The 20,261-nt window shown below is 47.1% G+C and overlaps 1 protein-coding gene across 2 annotated transcripts in view; it reads right to left on the bottom strand.

Moving 5' to 3' along the window:
* The window catches only part of LIMS1 (LIM zinc finger domain containing 1), a 407,029-nt gene extending 405,614 nt beyond the window's left edge, over positions 1-1,415 (bottom strand). Inside the window, exon 1 of one of the 2 annotated variants that reach the window (XM_086934299.1) lies at positions 1,178-1,415. In XM_086934299.1, the coding sequence (XP_086790425.1) occupies positions 1,178-1,206 (29 nt within the window). In that variant the 5' untranslated portion in view covers positions 1,207-1,415. The remainder of the gene's footprint in view (positions 1-1,177) is intronic. The other variant, XM_086934296.1, reaches the window with a different exon arrangement.
* Positions 1,416-20,261: the final 18,846 nt, after the last annotated feature.

The following is a 20,261-nucleotide window of genomic DNA, read 5'->3' on the forward strand; positions in this document are numbered from 1 at the left end:
TTGCACCGGCGCTATAATAGACCCTGTAATGTGAGTTAAGGTGCACTGTAGAGAGATTGTAGAAAATTGATGATCAGGCCTGGAAGGGAGTGTACTGCAGAGTCTGGGGTCAGATGGAGTTAATAATGAAAAGAGATTCTCTCTGAAGGCTGGCAATGAGGCAGGCTGAGTAGTGTTACTTGCCTGATACTCCCACCTCAGAAACCTCCTCTGCCCATCAAAAGGACCTTACATGGGGATCAAAACACTTTTTGAGAGTGTTAACGATTAGAAAGAGATTTGGAAAATAATGGAGGGCCCTGAATCTCCTGTTATCCCCTTCTATCATACGCAGGAGTACAGTTTTTTCTATTTGTAGGCTACCTCCAGAAGCGACACATTGAGCCCGCAGTGGCCCACCCAAATGCGCCCTTGGCCCACCCAAACAAAAATTCCTGGAGCCGGGCCTGCTCTCCCCACCAGCAGGCTGCAGCGCTATGCCTGCTGCAGCCTAAATGTACACAACACATGCTAAAACAATCCTCGCCGTGCACTGCCCGCAGTGCCTCGAGGGCGGAGCTGAACTCCCATGCCTTGCAACCTCTGGCCTCATTTCCTGTATCCCCAGGCAGCACATTCCCCGCATCACGCACACACAGCTCCGTGCAGCAACTGAAGGAAAGTTCAACTGCACACAACTGGCAACAGGGGCCCAGACAACAGAACAAACGCATTATAGTCCCGACGAGGATGGAAAGGAAGTCAGAGATTTATGAATAACTAACGCACGCTGTGGCCAGCAGTGAAAGCAGAGGGGCTGCGGGGTGACTAAAAAGATCACCGAATACATTCTCAGCAATTATGGAACATGATAAATGCGAACACAAGTTTAAACACAAGACTGAATACTTAAATGTGAGTGGGGAGCATGGCAGGTCTGTTAGAGGGGGAAAAAACTAAATACACACACTAAACTATTTTTTTTATTTTTTTTATGCGTTTTTATATAGCGCAGACTTTACCCGAAGGTGTCAGAGCGCTAATTCAGCATGGCCCACTAACAATAAAAGTACATGAGGGGTACTAGCAGTGGTTGGAACCTACTGCTCGCAGGCAGAGCCCCAGGCGCGTAGAGCCGCACATATGATGCCCCGAGATGCCGGAGCTCACGTCAGCAGCGCCAAAGAGTCTCCCTTACCTGTTCGTCATCCCCGCTAGGGCCAGCATTGAAGCAGCCGCCTGCGATGCGCTCGAGACGGGTGAGGGGGAAACGAGACCGCGAAACTTTGTTTCTCGCCCTCAGCTTCTTGCTTCCGAGAGGCAGCGCCGATCCCCGCCCCGGCCACGAAGTCAGCCCCGGCGGCTCGCAGTGCTGGGCGGAGGCGGAGGGTGGGACCAGAAAGGCCGAGAGCGCGCAGGCGCCATCTTGGACTGACAGCCCTGGGATTTGTGAATGAAAGTTAGACACACTGGAGGCCAGCGTTGAATTGGCTTAAACAGCCACTTGCGTTAGACAAAGTGGTCGATGTGCATTTGAAGCACTCGTCCCAAAGTTTAGGAGTAAAAGGTTTTGCACGTTGGCATGCACACAGAAAAGCAAATCGTAAAGTCTTAAAATCCATGTAAAGTGTTCCCGTTAAAGCGGAGACTCACACTTTGAGAGTACATCAACTCTGCCTCACTAAAAGTTACCTCATGTTCTATACCTTTCAATAAATAATTAAAATAAAGTTATACCTTGCCGCACATATTTCCCGGTTCAAGCGTCATTTATTTAAACAGATTCCCTTATGGGCCAAAATCATATAGCTGTGTACAGTACAATTAACAAATACCAATCATCAAATTTCATACAAAGGCAGATTTTTTTTTTTTTTTAGACAAACTTCCTGACAGTTGAGTCATTTGACCTATACATTTTACAACTTACATCAACAAAAAAAATCCCTTTTATGCAATTACATGTGAAATGTTGCCCGCCTAACTATAAGCATGCAGAAAAGAATTACACTACACATTCATCATGCACAAATATCTGACTCACGGGTTTAAGTTTTTGTGTTCCCCATGACCTCTGCTAACTAGGAATTCGTCTGTCTGAACTGTCTCCTGCCCCCTGACTGGGTCCCCCCATTTCTTTTTCAGGTCTAAGGGTAAGTTTATGGGTGCAGTTCGTGCCCGTCCTGTTGATTTTAGCACTCTGTCTCCCAGTCCTAGGCCTTTTCAGTCTCCCATCAAGTTCATAGTAGCAGCATAGGGCCATGTTTAGCAGCCTCCAGCAGTGCCGGTCCTAGGCCTTCTGAGACCCCAGGCGAAAGGGAAGATGTGAGGCCCTCCAAGTGACATCACAGAAAGTGACTTCGCAGTAAAATTCATTAAGGGCAAAGGAAACACAAATAGCAAAAGTGCCAAATAAACACACATTGGAATGGAAGTGCACAAATCAAGTAGGGCAAGACCTACAAAATAGAGACACCTTCAGTGTAATAATCATTGCGCAATAGGTGATCGAATGGCATAAGCACCATAAAGTCACTGGATCATGATCAGACACCACCACCACCACCACACTTCAACTCATACTAATGCAGACAAAGTGAGAGAAGACCTCACTGGCGGAGAAGGTGAGCACACAAAAAAAGGAGGTGAAGAAAAAAGTAACACTACAGGACGTATCTGACTAGGAACACGTCCCTTGGTGACTCATCTTGTTCATAATTAAGGCTTCCTGTTTTCCGTTTTTACTTATTTTGACAGATAAATACAGACAGAAAACATTTCTTTTCACCTTTCGTGGCTATTATGTCATCTTCCGGCTATGATATATTCATATAATTAGGGTATTCATATAATTAGAGCTAAAAATACTGCTTCATGTCACCTTTCGTGGATATATGCCATTTTTCTAGTCACATTCCCTGGCTATTATGGCACCTTCCGGCTATGCGATCTCTGTACTGGGGTAAATGTATGACATTGTTCTGCATTCTGTCCATCAACTGTTGTTTTTGTATAATGTAAATAGGCCATTGGGTTTCTACTTTTGTCTGAGAGAACCTTTGTTACTTGCAGTTTATTAGTTAAAATCATACCATAGAACAATGAATTATTAAACGATACTGCCGACTAGTATGGACATATTACTCCTACACCTTGTAGTCCTCTTTCTTACATAACATTTCCTACACACTGATTTACACACCTATGATTGATTGTGTGTAGTGTGTGTGATGTAAATTGCTCTGACACCCTACACTGGTATAAGTGGCGCTATAAAGTTCATTCAATTCATCTGAGAGAGATTAGTTGCATTGCTGTCAGTTTGTGTAAATGAATATTTCTGCTGGGACTTCTCTGATTAGCAGTACACCCCAGCATTGTGCCTTGGGGATTTCTTGAGTCAGTAAGCCCCAAAAGCCAGGCGAGACTTTAGCTGCAACACTCCACCAAAAGTAAATAATTAAAACGTTATCTTGTGTATTACTTTTTATTTCTCTTCGCGAAGATACATAAAAAGAAGTTATAAGAATGAGGCTTCTAGTTTTTGATGTGGTCTTTCGCCGCATTGTTTGTGTTTGTTCTGGAGGTCAGAAGGCTCCCTCCTGGACAATGGACCTCTGACTCTTCAGACATGTGAAAAGCTGTAGTGCCAAGACTTTTATTAGTGTCCAACTAAACGCTTTCCTTGTCACAGCCAATGAGATTCATTCCATTTGGCTTTAGTGGTCTTCGATGAAAATTAAAACATCTTTAAAACGCTCCTTCCAAAGAAAACTTGTGTTTGATTCATGAACCGTTCCTGACATGACCATTCTATTCCACTGTTAAATCATCCTAGAGTTCTGACACACCCTTATTTTGGCAACGTGGCCCTGAGTATTTTGTGTCACTCATTAATGTACAATTTCCGCAGTCACAAATTAGCCTCGTCCTTCCATCCAAACAGTAGTGTTGGACTGGAATGATGCTCTCCTCGCTCCGAGTGCTTGAAATAGCAAACGGATGCTCCCCAAAGTGCTGCTAACCAGATCAGCCATCTGCTCCTTGCTTGCCACAGATACCGCTAACATTTTCCAAGAATCGCGAGGCCGTAATTACAGGGCCTACAAACCTGGAAATTGCTCGTATCTCTTATGTGATTGGTCTGTTATTCGCTCTTTAATTAAGTTCATGTTTATCCCTAGAGTACATCCTTTTGATGCAAACTAGATCTATTAGTTGTGATTTTTTAATGTGAGGAAACGCAACGTATGATGCATCACAAGAAATCTGTAAGAGTTGGTCTTACAGAAACTATTATTCACAGTTCATATCAAACACAACCAAGCTAGGTGGTGGGGGGTGCGTGCAGGCGTCAATTGCGCAGACACCACAGAAATGCCGATTGTACGACTACGGTACGTGCAACACAACAACAGAGTGCGGAGAACGGAGGCCTGGCTGCTGGCATTGTTGTAACTCAGTTAACTTACTCACTGCAAATAAATAAACACACACATGACACACATGACTCGATATTATAATTTATTGGACGGAACTTGGAAGAATCAATGGCTGCACTGTGCTGCTGTGCTCTGCTCACTGCGCTTTTCCCCAGGCCCAGGCCATCATCATTTATTATTCCCACAACTGCGGGGCCGGCGGGGGGCCCCCCTGAGCGCGAGTATTGGACGGAAGAATGCACTGTGCTGTGCTCACTGCGCAGCGCTTTTCCCCAGGGCCAGGCCATCATCATTTATTATTCCCGCAACTGCGGGGCCGGCGGCGGGCCCCCCCTGAGCGCGAGGCCCTGGGCGGCTGCCCATACCGCCCATGGCTAGGACCGGCCCTGGCCTCCAGGCAGCACACAGCAGTCCTCTTAGTGGCTGTACAGCAGCCGGCTGCACAGCGCATCGCTCAAAGGGTTTCAGAACGAAAAGCGGCGTCTGTCGGGGCCTGTTCTGGAGGTTGGCTGCAGATCACAGCTCGCTATAACACTCTGAAGGATATTTGATTCACAGTGTGGCTTACTCTGGTGGGGACATGGAGCATCCTCATGGGTACGCCCGCAGATAATTCTATGTCAGGAAAGGAGGCTCCGATTATGCTTTTCTCATTTCTTTATTAGAAATGCCCAGCAGCCAATAAAAAAGTAAAAAACTACATTACCCATAAACACCAGGGTAACAACCAAAGAGACCACAGTATAAAAGGTCATATAGATAGTCTCTCTTCCTCTTTCTTTGCTGCTCCGCAGCCAGTTAAGTGCTTTTGACTTCTTATCTACTGTTGTATTTACATTTAATGCTTGTATACTGCTTATATGTTTTGCTTTACTTAGCGCTTCAACTCGCGCTGCATTTTGCATCTCACGCGTTCTTTGTTCATTTTTGACGGCTCGTTCTTGGTTGCCGTGTTCTTTGTTCCGCCGCTTCTGCGTGCGCTGCTGTTGGGAGCGTGGGCGCACCTCCCTTTAAACCGCCCGCCTTTTTTATTTGCTTTGTGGAGCGGGAGACCGGGGTTTAGGAGGCTCGCACGCTTTGCGCGAGGTCTTCTTTGTGAGTCCAGAGGCAGCCGTTACCGCGCATGCGCGGCGGCCATTTCCCGGGTTGGATACTGTGTTTCCACAGCGCCGGGAGTGTTTGCAGGTCTTCTTTGTTACGGCAGAGCCCACAGCCTCACGACTTAACCCCTTTCATGCCTCTTGCTCACAGAATAGTATTGGGCTGTATAATAAGCATAGGCTTTGCCTAGAGTGCGTTTTTTCTTTGGCAGCGAGCCCTCCCTCCACGTTTAATTTATTACTGTGCAGGTTTTGCCTGTATTGCTGGCTTGCTGTGGGGTTTTTGTCACTCCCCCTGCATTGTGCCTTTGGCCACGTATATCTTTTTTGTCATCTTGTGGGCATTAATTTTACACACTGTGTAACCATGGAGGAATATTATGATGAAGATGACTACTACGATGAGGAGGATGCCTCTGGCTCTTTGAAGCATGATTTAGTGGAGGCTTTAGACCAAGGTGTGTAGCGCTCCGTGAATACAGCACTTGTGCGTGCCATTAATCCTTTGAAGCGCCATTTGACTCACTATGCTCAAGAGCAAGGTTGGTTGCCTACTGCACGTAAGTCCTCCAAGTCCCCTGTCAATCCTCACAAGTCTGATTTTCAGAAGTTGGCTAAGAGTTTGGCGTCTGGCAAATCCAAGTCCGATGTGGGTGCGTGGTTAGCCGCCCCTCCTCCTACTGATACCGATGACACGCATTCCTCTACGTCTTCGGATCATGATGACCCTCCCCCTAGGAAGAAGGTCTGTAAAGAACATTTCGTGGATGCCCCCACACACCCTCCCGTGTTAACTTTTGATCCTGCAGATATTATCCATCCTCATTCCACCTCCTGGCTTCCCTCCCCTGCGGTGGCAGAGTATGTCCAGACGCACATCCGCCAACCTTTTGAGAAGGATGTTAGGGCGCGGCTTCGGTCCGAATGCCCTAGGCCGGATCTTGCTGACCATTTGGCGGAAACTCCTGAGGTTGACCCCACGATGGTCACCTATCTCAGGAAGTACGCCAAGGATCCGAAGAAGGGTCTGGACAGATCTTGGCGTACCTGTCAAGAGAAGGTGCTTGATTTATTAGGTCCTCTCACGAAGATTCTGGATCTTGGGTTCATGACAAAGGAATCTGCGGCTCTTGTGGACCCTGATGAACTTATTGAATGGGCGCAAAGAGCTATTTGCCAGTTGGGTAATGCCAGATGTGCAATTTCGTGAGAGACGCCGGTCTATACTTTTGAAATTAGATCCGAAGTTGGCAGAGCTTTCCTCCTCAGAATCTAGTCCTGCTGCTCAGGGCCTGTTATTTGGCCAACCTTTTTTGAAGGCACTCAACAAATTTGTGAGCCTGGATAAGGCTCAGGCTTCGCTTCGGCGAGCGTTTCGTCCGGTTTTTGCCAAGGCCGGATGAAACAGGGGACGCTCGTTCGGCCATGGCTCTCAGCAACCTTCCCAAAAGGGATACCAGTCCCAAAGAGGCGGTGGTCAAGATGCCGGTTACCATTCCAAGTCAAATTTCTATCACTCTCGCAAAGGGAGAGGACAGTATGGGAAAGGACGTTCCGGAGGCAACCGAGGTGGCTACCAGGATTCCAACACTTCAGGTGAGCCTAATTCCTGCTTGCGATGTGGTTCTGGGGGGCAGGATACAATTTTTTCCAAACAATTGGCGTCTAATCTCCAACGATGCATGGATGCTGGAAACTGTTCAAGGTTACAGCATCGAGTTTTAAAAGCCCGAACATCAGACCCGCCCTCCCATGCCTCTGTGCTTCACCATTCAGGATCAGGAGTTCATTTCAGCAGAAATAAACTCTCTCTTAAAAAAAGGGGCAATAATTCTGATCGTTTACAGGCATTTCAAGATGGAGGGGATCCATCTGTTGCGAGATCTTCTGCGAGAAGGGGATTGGATGGTTCGTCTCGATCTCAAAGACGCGTACTTGTCGATTCCCGTCTTCGGTCCTCATCGCCGGTTCCTTCAATTCCATTGGCAGGGGACTTGGTTCGAGTATCAGGTTCTCCCGTTCGGCCTCTCGTCAGCACCTTGGTGCTTCACGAAACTTCTGAGGCCTGTCGTGGAACACTTGCGCGCTCGGGGTGTTCGCCGGATTATTTACTTGGACGACATTTTGATTATGGCAGATTGTCCGCTCAAACTCCTGTCTCATCTGGAGTGGTCCATCGATCTCTTACAATCTCTGGGGTTTCTGGTGAACGTTCAGAAATCTGTCTTGGCCCCAACTCAGGTGATAGACTTTCTGGGCTTCAAGGTAAATTCACTTTCGTGTCAGCTTCTTTTGCCCAATCAGAAGATTCGGTATATCAAGAGGGAATTGACTTCGGTTATCTCCAGACATACTGTGTCATTGAGATCGTTAGCACGAGTTGTGGGTCTCTTGGCGTCCTCCATTCAGGCGATCTTTCCAGGCCCCCTTCATTACAGAGCTCTTCAACGTTTGAAGATTCGTCATCTCCAAAAAGGACTTCGCTACTCAGACCAGATTCCTCTTTCGGAGGAAGCCAGGTGGGAGATGCAGAGGTGGTTACACCACATGGATGCCTGGAATGGACGAGCCCTGTTCGGTCCGTCGCCGGACCTAGTGATAGAGTCTGATGTCAGCCTGTGGGGCTGGGGCTGGGGAGCCCGGTGCGGTCCTGTCTCGACGGGGGGTCGATGGTCTCCCCGGGAGTTATCTCTCCGCATCAATTGCCTGGAACTCCTGGCAGGGTCGTTTGTGATCCGTTGTTTCTCTCCTCTTCAGTCCAATTGCTGCATACTTCTCCGCATGGACAACATTTCGGCGGTTCGCTATGTCAACAAGTTCGGCGAAATGCGATCCAAGGTATTGGCGGAAATAGCCAAAAATATTGGGCATTTTTGTCTGCAACACAAGATCACGGTTATTGCAGACTATCTTCCCGGCCGCAACAATCAGATTGCGGATTGGAATTCGCGACATCTTCGGGACTTCAGCGATTGGAGACTTCATCCTCGCGTTTTCCGTTCTCTCCTCCGGCTCTGGGGCCAGTGTCAGATCGACCTGTTTGCCTTTCGCCTCAATACTCAGCTCCCTCTGTTCTACAGTTGGAGGCCGGATCTGGAAGCCCTGGCCACGGATGCCTTTCTGCAGACTTGGCCTTCGAACCTGTGTTATGCCTTTCCCCCGTTCATGATGATTCCCAGAGTCTTGGCTTACACGAAACGTTATCGATCCGAATTGATTCTGATTGCTCCTCTGTGGAGAGCACAAGCTTGGTTCCCGGTTCTCCTGGAAATGTGTTGTGCGGTGCCGCTCCTTCTTCCCCAGAAGTGGAATCTCTCGCTGGATCCTCTCGGCAATCCGCATCCCCTGATTCTGTCCGACAATCTTCATCTGCTGGCACAGCGAATTTCGGGGACCGCTGGACGGTCCCAGGCCTTTCTCGAGACGCTTCCAAGTTCATTAGTGAGGCCTGGTCACCCAATACTCACAAACGCTACGGGGTCTTGGAAGCGATGGTGTGACTGATGTGTTCAACGGGATGTTGATCCCGCTTCAACGGATGTCTCCATGATCATTAATTTTTTGGCCTCTCTTGCTTCCTCCGGTTTGGCTTATCGGACTGTCAACAATTTCCGTTCCGCCATTTCTGCGGGTCATATCCACATTGATGGTAAGCCTGCGGGTGAGCATCCTATGATTGCCAAGTTGCTTAAGGGTATCCGTCTGGCGAAACCTCCATGTCCTAAGTACTTCTCTTTATGGGATGTTTCCATTGTTTTACAATTTCTTAAGGCCTGGCCTCCCAATTCTTTATTGTCCCGTAAACAGCTGTCAACCAAACTGACTATGTTGTTATGCCTTGTTTCCTGCAAGCGGGTGTCTGATGTTCGAGCTTTGGATTTGGCAGGCCGCAGTTTTACACCTGACGGTGTTACGTTTCTCCTTTCCAGACGTACAAAAACGAATACTACTTCGATTACCTATCCTTCCTTTCCCACTCATCCCAACCTTTGTGTTATTCAATGTGTCAAAGATTATGAAGTAAGTACTGCTCCTTTACGTTCAGATATGCAAGGTCAGTTGTTGATTGCTTTGCAGAAGCCTTTTGGCCCCGTTACCCCAGCTACATTAGCTCGCTGGGATCGATGGCTCATGTCAGAGGCTGGCATTGATGTTTCTATTTTTGGTGCCCATACGGCACGTGGGGTGATGGCTTCTAAGGCATTCTCAATGGGTGTCACTCTCTTTGACATTATGAAGGTCGCGGATTGGTCTTCTGATTCTGTGTTCAAAACCTTTTATAACAAACCGATTGATCATATTGCTTCTGTGGTGGTGGATCAGCTTTAAACAAGCATAATCGGAGCCTCCTGTCCTGACATAGAATTCAAAATTTGCGAACATTCATGACACAAATTTTCAATTTTATTAAGGACAAGGAGGCGAGGATTATCCCACCCGTTGTTATTGTTTTCTGCATATATTACTAATGTGGACATGTTGATATTTGTATATGGATTTCTTCAAATTCCTTGTTTTATGCCCCCCTGATTTCTGTTTACAACTTATGCACTGTATATGTATTACGGCTATGTGTCTCTTTTCAGGTTCTGACCCGAAGTAGAGGTTTTGTCTTTCCACCTGGCTTTGCTTCACTTTCCATGGATTTCTGGTTCCAGTATTCTTCAATTGCCTTCATCCTCGTTCAGCTTGGACTTCGCCTGCGTTCGTGGACTTCCTTCTTGATGTTCTTCGTTTGGATTTCTGTTTTGATTTGAACTGTTTTCCTCACCAAAGAAAGAGGAAGAGAGAGTATCTATATGACCTTTTATACTGTGGTCTCTATGGTGGTTACCCTGGTGTTTATGGGTACTGTAGTTTTTAACTGTTTTATTGGCTGCTGGGCACTTCTAATAAAGAAATGAGAAAAGCATAATCCTCGCCTCCTTGTCCTTAATAGAATTGAAAATTCTTGTCACGAATGTTCGCAAATTTTGAATTATTTCTCAGCACGGTGGACACAGGTGCTATCTTTGCCACACAGTGCTACAAAGTGATGACCATGATTCTATACATAGTACCACGAGAGACTGTTGAACGAACAGGCTGCCGGTTACCAAGCCGTAAATATGGATACAAGCACTATATTAAAAAACTCATCTGATCCTGGTAACCATGAAATTCTGTTGCATTTACTCAAAGCGTCTTTTGTACTTTAATGAGCCTTGAAGAAGTCTCAGTGTGAGACGAATTGCGGCAGCTATGATTTTTTGAGATTTTAATGAAAATTTAATGAACGGCTTTGAATAAAAAAGAAAAACGGACTTTGGATCTCTCTTCGTGTGCTGACTGCTTGGAACATTATTGTATGATTACATTGTAAAGTGCTGAACCTTTATGATTTAATGTGTTTATAGGAATTTATTCCTTGGTGAGGAGTATAGAGGTAAGTGCTCCTTGGTTCTTTGCACTGACACACCCTACTCATAATACTATATTTGTCAGGTGCGCATTTCAACAGCCCCTACCCTCAGCTTGTCTAAATCCACCAAGGTACCTCTCTGGTCACTTAATCTTCAGAACTAGTTCCGGCCCAATGGCACACTTGGACGTGCCATGGTCACACAGGGCATTTGGGCCACCAGAAGGTGCTTATTCCACCTTCATTCAGGCCTACCACACAGTTACACCATTCCAAGGGACTGTCGGTTATAACAGGAATATAAGACAAAGGTTGCAGTACCAGATCCAGAAGTACGTCAATTCCTTTGGCACACTTGCTTAGCGAGTCTTTGTCAGATGGACTCTACCCCAGTATTAATTACAGCAGTCCCTTCCATGATTCGTCCCTCCTGCAGGGTTGGAGCTTTCTTCCCTTTGTCACAGGAAGGATGTCTTGGCACATAGGACAGTCCAGTAATTCCTGCTTCAGACCACCCTCCAGACAATGTTCCCTCACCTCCGGGGAATTGGCTGCCAGTGCAACCTCAACTCTTTGCTACATAGTAGCCCTGAGTACTCAGCCTAGTACTCCCTCCTCGCTAGAAGAGACCACAACAAACAGCAATGGGTCTTGAGCTCCCATCTTCATACCTATTTCTCTGACGGAGAATGTGTATTCCATATCTGCTCCATGGAAACAGTTTGGGTCAGTTTCCCTTTCATGTATCCTTGCCAGGCTACCTTCCAGGCCTGGCTTCTGTCTGCAAGTATGCTCTGTCCAGCAGGAAAGTCTCAGATGGAGTGCCCACCACAGAAGTGCAAAGGAGTGTAAGCAGGCTGCACCAAGCTATTTACAAACCATCTTCACAGAGATCAGGAAGAGAGACAGAAATCTGTGCCCCTTCATAGACTCGTTTCCCTATCATCAAATACTACAGGCCTAATTTTGCACCCCTGGGCATCTACTAAATGGATTATACACTCAGAATCATTTACAGCTCAATGTATCAGGATGGGCCCTAACAGTTCTTGGGAAAGTCTGCCTTCTTTTTCCTCACTATAGCGTCTGGTGTTCCCTCCTTCCTTCAAGGAGATGCCAACAATACTCATGTGCTGTCTGGAAAAAGGAACCTGTTCTCCATCTTGTACTCTGGTTCAGGCTGTAGGCTTCCAAAATGGAACCCTCAGGTCTTCATAATTTGTGCATGGCACACTATTACTCCTGGCACACAGGCACACACACAACGCATGAGATGTGGGTGTTCAGGTTTCTGGGCTCACTGTGAGGAGAATTTTAAACAAACGGATCTGTATGCATGCATTCATATCTTACAGGTAAAAAAGGCCTGTCAATATAATTACCCCAACCATTGTATGCTGCCATCACCGCGCTCCATGAAGGAAGCCTGTGAGAGGGAGGGTAGTCGTCTGTCACTACGAGCGTGTGCTTGGTGCATCCTTCCCAGTTTGGAAAAAGGTCCAGAAACAAGTATTGTCACAAACTACGCCTTTGTTTGTGCGTGCACACAGGATCTGTGTGTGGTATGAAAAAAAAAATTAACAAGCATTGGCAAAGTGAATAGCTTTCCTCTCTGCAAAATCGTGTCGTTTTGCCAATGTTTTTTTAGACATGTTGCACAGCAGCACAGGCTGCTTGGCAATATGACTTAACGTTTTTTTAAAAAGCCCCATGATGCGGCCAGCATTGACAGTGCCATAGCATTTTTTTTCTTTTTCAACATTTTGCACGGCAGCTCATATTTCTGTGAAATATGTGTAAAAAATGTGCAGGTGGTGGGTAGGGAGACAATGGGCAGCAAAGTAAAATGGCTGGTGGGTAGGGGGGTGGTTGGAAAATAGACAGATGAGTAAACGGATGGCAAGGGTGGGGTGGGTAGACTGTACAGTGCCATGCCCCATTTAAAACCTTAAGCGGTACAAAAGGGGGTGGTGATGGACGGAGCATCTGAATCAATCAAACACTCACACGCAGTCAAAAGATCTGGGTTTAATCCATCACCGTTCTTTAGCCCACTCTGCCACTCCAGTTCAGACATGGCTATATGCAAATCAGTCTCACCCTGTGCCTCAAGGGAACAGTCCAGCCCGAATTGCCAAGCCTTGTCTTCCGGACCGGAAACAAGCTTCCGAGGACCGGTTTCTCGCATTCCAGCAGTCTTCAGCCCGGCTTGCTTGAATCCAGTGGCAAAGTGAGCAAGGGACTCACGTCTGAGCATACCCTGCCACACTTATGGCGGCCAAAAGCGGTACAAAAGGGGGTGGTGATGGACGGAGCATCTGAATCAATCAAACACTCACACCCAGTCAAACGATCTGGGTTTAATCCATCACCGTTCTTTAGTCCACTCTGCCACCCTAGTTTAGACATGGCTATATGCAAATCAGTCTGACCCTGTGCCTCATGGGAACAGTTCAGCCCAAACTGCCAAGCCATGTCTTCCCTGGACCGGAAACAAGCTTCCGAGGACCGGTTTCTGGCATTCCAGCCGTCTTCAGCCCGGCTTGCTTGAATCCAGTGGCAAAGTGAGCAAGGGACTCACGTCTGAGCATACCCTACCACACTTATGGCGGCCAAAAGCGGTACAAAAGGGGGTGGTGATAGACGGAGCATCTAAATCAATCAAACACTCACACCCAGTCAAAAGATCTGGGTTTAATCTATCACCATTCTTTAGCCCCCTCTGCCACCCCAGTTCAGACATGGCTATATGCAAATCAGTCTGACCCTGTGCCTCATGGGAACAGTCCAGCCCGAACTGCCAAGCCATGTCTTCCCTGGACCGGAAACAAGCTTCTGAGGACCGGTTTCTGGCATTCCAGCCGTCTTCAGCCCGGCTTGCTTGAATCCAGTGCGCTTCAGGATGTACTGCCATACATGCCCAGAATTCCTCATCATATTGAGAGCAGGCATAACCTCTGCAATTTATCTGGGCTTTTCCGATGACATCCATGTACTTGAAGAGAGTGACAGACATCCCCATGTACTTTTCACAGTACATACTTGCATAGTAAGAAATGCCACCTTACAATTCTGAATAGTTGCCAGAGCCTTCAGCTGTTTTGACAGCTCCAGTTACTCCCCCTTTGAGCCCTCTTTAGACCTAAGCTCCCTATGTAGCAGTTTCAGCATTTTCACATACTCTCACTTCCAGATCCTTTCCTCATAGCCAGCACGAGGTGCGCCTCTAAGGTATCGATGCCCCATATAAGGCAACACTTTGAATTTCACCTGTTTACTCTCCAGATTTCCCAGACTCTGTAGCTGTATACCCTTGAGCGTCCCCCCAGACTCTGAACCTGTGCCCTTGTCTGCTGCCTTGCTGGAGGACCCAGCAGGATCTGTAACCAATTCCCCTTTCACTCTGACCTCCTGATTATTGTCCCCTTGCCCAAGGGGGATAAATCTGCATGCCGAATGCGGTCTTCTGTTTCATCACCAGTGTCCCTCACATAGAAAACTTTGCTTAGACAGAACTCCCGCTCTCTTCTGGCTGCTTTGCCTCCACCCCCACAGATATCATCCATGCAGCAAGTGTCCCACACCACAGTACTTTTCCTGGTGCTAAGTTCGGTGCCAGCTCTAGAGCCCGCCTCTTCGCCAACCTTTCTTGTAGCCATGTTCTGCCCGTCCTCCTTGTAGCTGCTGCGTATCTGTGTGCAGGAAAACACTAACGGCAGATTGGTTAGATCACCCCCCACACCGTCCTGCCACCAATTACATTTCTCAGCCAGTATTTCATCCTCATGCCGCAATTCCCCTTCTTTAAAACTCTTTTCCTCATAGTCGAGAATGGACAGCTCCTCCACCAGCACTCCAACTATCCTCGTCAGTCTTCTGTCTAAGTCTGTCTGCTTGTACCATTGTATCATACACCAACAAACGGATAGGGGATGTCTCTTGCCCTCCTCACCTCTCCACCGATGTAGGATGCATCATCATGTGCACTGTCTTGCTGAAGGATGCTCTAAAACCTTCCATTTGGTGCACAGCTGAGGCCACACCAGACCTTTGTTGGTGGGGTGATCGTGTTGTCCACTGTCGCTGTCCAGCTAGCCGCACAGAGCCAAGCCTTCTCTCCCCCTCGGGGTCAATGAGCAACATGACACTCTCCCCAGTCAGCCCCCCAGATGTAGCGTCGACCTGGAAAAAAGAACAGTGGTCTAGTGTGCTGGTAAAACCCTTAGACTGTAATGTCCCTGTTTCCGCCAACCTGCACAAACTCCCAGAAACCAAATGCGCCTCCGATAAAACCTCCCAAGACTTGTCTTTCTCTCTAACCCCCCCTTCTGGTTGTGCCTGCATAGCAACACCCCATTTGTCATCCATCAATGTCCTCTGTCAGGCCCCTACCTGACCCGTCTTTCCATAAACCCTCAGAGGAGGCCTCAAATCAGAGCTGTCTGCCTGAAGACCCCTCGCAGACTAACAGGGTCTCCCAACCCCTCCACGTGCTCATCCTCAGCATCTTCGCTCCACTCCAACATGGCCGCAGACACTGCTGTGGTTAAACACCCTCCCTGTTTGTAATCCAGGTCCTCCTGTGACCCCCTTCTTTTACCTGACTGTGCACCTCCAAAAGTAGGCACTCCTTCAAGGGAAACCTCTCCCTCCCGCTCCCGCCTGACCACCGTTCTTTGACCCCTGCTGGCACTCTTGCCAGCCAAGTATTGTTTCCAGAGTCAATGGTGTTCCAGCCTTCCTACTGGACCCCACTTGATTCTGCCCCTTGCTCCTAAGACAGCACCCCTGCACTGGAAGCAGCACCCTCCTCCAGCTGCTGTACATATACCTCATGAAAATCTAGAGGTATATATATTTAGTCATTGAAATCACCTGGGGTGTCTACCTGAAAGCCCCCATCCACATCCCCTTCCCCCTCCTCCCCTGCCCCTCCCGTACGGCTGGCCTGCGCTCTCCGGACTCCCTGTAGCACATCCCCCTCCCTTTACCAGAGGCTACATGCACATCCGCAGCAGTCCCACCCCCTGCACTCATCAACAAGGCTTTTCCAGATGCCAGAGAGGCCTCGCATAGGCCGCGCCCTGCCACCATGCTCTCTCATGCCCCGAGCACCCAGGCCTCATTAAATCTGTGCCCAATTGCCGCATGGGACCACCATGAGCACCACAAACTACCACACACCTCCCGGGGGCCACTCTCCTTGTGCTGGAGTGGCCCCTTTTGCTCACCTGTTTGATCTCTTGATCCCGGGTCCGACACAGGGATGAACACTCGAACAACGTGCCCGCGATCCCATCTGCCTACTTCCTGACTGGGCGACCGCTGTGTGGCGGTACCACCCCAACCCCCAACAAATCGATGCACCTGGCACCTCTAAATGGCAGAATATATACCCTTGGGCTATGTAGCCCAAAAAACGCCCAAACCTCAAGCAGTTGCCCGACTGCTCCTCTTCCCCAAAATACCCGGGGGCAGGCTTTGAATATCACATAACAAAACATTTTAATACCCAACTGCCACACTCCTACATGTGGTCATACAAACTGGTCTACCTAGAAAGAGTGCACATCCCTAAAGCAAGGGCCAGTACCCACGGGAGGTTAACGGTTGCACACATCCACTGAATTAACAGTCTTTCCTGCTATAAACACCATTGCCAAGTGACCAGGGACGGGGAAAATGAGGATGGGAGAGTGGGTAGGAGGGATGAAGAGGGGTAGAGAGGGCCTGCAAATATATACATTCTTAAGGATTACATGATTAAAAATAAAAAAAAGTACCTCTACAAGGGGTGGCCAGTGGAAGGACACTGGCTGCCGACACAGGGAATTGTACTTGGTCCAAGCTCCATCAACAACTGGGCGAAGGAGGAACTGAAGAGAAAGTGGAAGCAGCAGGGTGCCCTGGCAATAAGCCGCACGGAAATTAGACCTACGTGCAAGCCAACCAGTGGTAAGTAATGGTGAGTATGATGCTGGCTTTCAATCCATTTTTAAGCTTTTTTAAATTTACAATAGTTTTCACTGACAGCGCATGTGTTCTGTAGGTGAAACCTAAAAACAGGATCACTCATATGTAGTTCGGGCATGTAGGACAAGGGACACCACAGAACGTCCTGCAGGTGATATTCCCATTCCTATAGCAATTGATTTATTTTATTTGACTGGATCAATACTGCAGTTATACCAGTGCACATGGTGATATGCAGGCCCAGCCCCACTTTTCAGATTATTGTGAAAGCAGAGAATTTCTAAGACCCTTAAGCTCTGCTGGTGACAGAAATCACCCTTTTGTTCAGTCAGGGTTCGTACCACAATAAATGAGGCAAGCGCTGGGAACTGGAAGATAAGAAACACGTTTATTTCTTATGAGGAGACCACGTCAACTGCAGACACCAGGATGTCTGAGGGAGGTGTTCTAACAACAGCTCTCCTGCAGGTCACTTTTATATAGTATCAGGACAAAGTAATCTTTAATATCAGCGTCATGTAAGCTTGGTATCCCCGCCCCCGGCCAGGATGCCATACAAGCAGGACAAGTCGGTTCATACCCTCCCAGCCATAAACAATCGGACACGTGATGTTATCTGCCAGCTGGTCCTTGCCTCAGGGTCGAGAACATGTGAGACTGGTCAGGTTTTAGAGTCTTTTACTGTTGATAGGAAACAAGTTCCATTGTCCGTTGAAAGGTGAATTCTTTGGGGTGCAATAAACCATGTTTGTATGCGTCCTCTTGGTATCTGAAATCTTTGGTTGCGTACACAGGTGTGGGGAGGAGAAAAGAATGTAAAAGTTCATAAGTTCATTAGTTACTGAGGACAGAACGAGGTGATGGTTTAGCAAAAGGGCGCTAAGGTTTGTTGTGGCAATAGAATGTCTCTTAGAAGCTACCATCAAAGGCAGGCATGTCTGATAGTTATGGCCCCCAGCACACATACCAGGTCGGTCAGGGGGTCAAATGGATACTTGTGGAGGTACGGGTAAAACAGAGGTGAACAATAGAGGACAAAATGGCTGTGGTGAACATAAATGAACGCCGCTTACGTACACCTAAAGTTTATCGGTTTTAACAGTCCCCGCTTTTTAACATAAGCTAGGTCATTTTAGTTCAGGTTCATCTGTTGTGGTGGTGTACAGGTTAACATGATTATACATGAAGCAGAGGGTGGGTAACCAACAATGGTAATCGGTTGGAGGGGAAAGAGGGTGGTAGAGGAGAGGATGGTATCATTATCGAGTCCATTTTTCTTTGTCAATATTTATCGCCGTAAGTCCCTTTACTTCCTGCCCCATAGCTAAACATGCAGTTGGGCTGTTCATTGTAGTCTTTGGTGGCATACAGGTTGTACAGGCAGATGCACAGACAGCAGGAGAAGAAGATCGCTATCAGTACAAACAGCATTGTCAATAACCTATGCAGTGAATGTAACAAACTGGGAGACAGCGTATACAAAAGGGTAATTGCTGTACCACACGTTTAAACTTGGTGATGAGCATAATTCCTAGATGATGCAGTAAATTCATTCCAACACAAAACGAGTTTATCATACTAATTGTTTTGTAGGATAAGGACCACTAAGTGCATTATTGAGAACTGGACTGTGTGAGGATCCAAACTAATAAGTATATTCATGAGGGCAACTGACGTTGTATAATCCTTGTGATACACAGTTTACTCTTTCTTCCATATGGTATGATATTCCTATGTTATTATTAATACAATGACAATATGGATGCAATTGATGTGGAATTTCAAAGGAAAACCTTTTTCTTGTCCATTTGGGGCATAACGAATACAAGGTGATTGGGAGAGAAATTCAACCTAATATAATTGATGGTCAGGAAATGATCTTTGTCAACGCTCTTCTTTCCAGTGTCCTTTACAGTGAGCCATCACTGGTAGGCTCCCATTGTTCATCTAGCATTGGCGCTTTTGAGCACCGGTGCTGGAGCTATGCATCCAGCATGGATCCAGATTCCACGTTGCAGGGCGAGGTCGTTCTTTCTCTGGGATCACAGTCCCTTTACCCTGTTCACTAACTAATCTATCGCTGGTACTTTAGACAGGGTACCCGGACCCTATTCTTGGTCCGCGAAGTCCATCCCTACTAACCCTATTCTATCTTCGTGCACTGTTCCTTCATCAAGTGGATTAAAACCCAATGTGAAAAAGGGGGTTGGGGGAGTCAAAGGAAGAGAGGGTAGAGTGGGGTCAGACTGGAGATGGACCAAGCGGGGCATAGACTCCACACAAGTGAGCCCACCAATTAGGCCCAATTGGCTGAGACTTTAGGCACAAGTAGACCAACAGGCTGGGGGCTTCTGGACAGCCCTTCTCTTTTTCATTCTTCTTGTCGGTGATAGTGCCTTGTCCAGCATATCTTTGCTCTGCGGCTCCACCTTGGTCGTGGTCATAGGCCTTTCATGACAAGCAGCCAGGCTGTGCATCGCGTCCGACCTCTCCCTTCCAATGACTGGAGGGTGTCCTGAATCTAGTAGTAAGTATAAAACGAATTTTTAGAGAACTGGCAGGGGAAGACGTTACACAATTTAGTTTTCTCTCCCAATCCCAAGCAGCTGGGGAAATATGTATCATTTACTTAAAAGGAAGATAATATGGATACTCTGAATCTTTACATCTGTGTATATTATTCACTTATGAGCCTTCACTGTTGTGCAGGTCTGCAAACACCTCTAGGAATTTCCAGCATACGTATTATCTCTTGTGTCCATTCCTTTTACGTTTATGGTTGTGGCAAGAAATCTAAAATTGTTAATTATATAGCCTGTCAAATTGAAACTGACTTCTCCAGCAAAAACCTGTTGTTACAAACAAATTCCTGCAGGGCTATATTTTTTTCAAGATCTGCTAACCACAATAAAAAGTGTGATGCGCTATTATCATGGGCATACAGGTACCCTTCCTAGTATTGTGCACCATAAAGTACACAGGCTGAGCACTGTCCCATCCTGTCAATGTTCCTTACTTTTAACTAAACATCTTGACCTCAGTACCCACTCAGCAGGGCTTACTGCAACATTCCTTCCAGTTTAGTTCAAATCATTTTCTGTAAACATTATTCTTATTTTTACATCATCCTTTACAACCTAGCTACTTCACTAGTTAATGAAGGACTTGCGATGTCCCTACAACTTATATGCAATGTTGGTGGTAACATGAACGATGATGGTGGTGCCACTAAGGCATTCAAACGAAAGCCACCGACATATAGCTCCCTTTTAAGGGTCAAATTAGGGGACATCAGTCTAGCCTACCCGTCCTATCAATTTCAGCCAATTGAAATTCCATCATTTTACAGAAAGGAGGGGCAGTAAC

This window comes from Lissotriton vulgaris, chromosome 8 (assembly GCF_964263255.1).
Source record: "Lissotriton vulgaris chromosome 8, aLisVul1.2, whole genome shotgun sequence".
In the NCBI taxonomy this organism is placed as follows: domain Eukaryota; kingdom Metazoa; phylum Chordata; class Amphibia; order Caudata; family Salamandridae; genus Lissotriton; species Lissotriton vulgaris.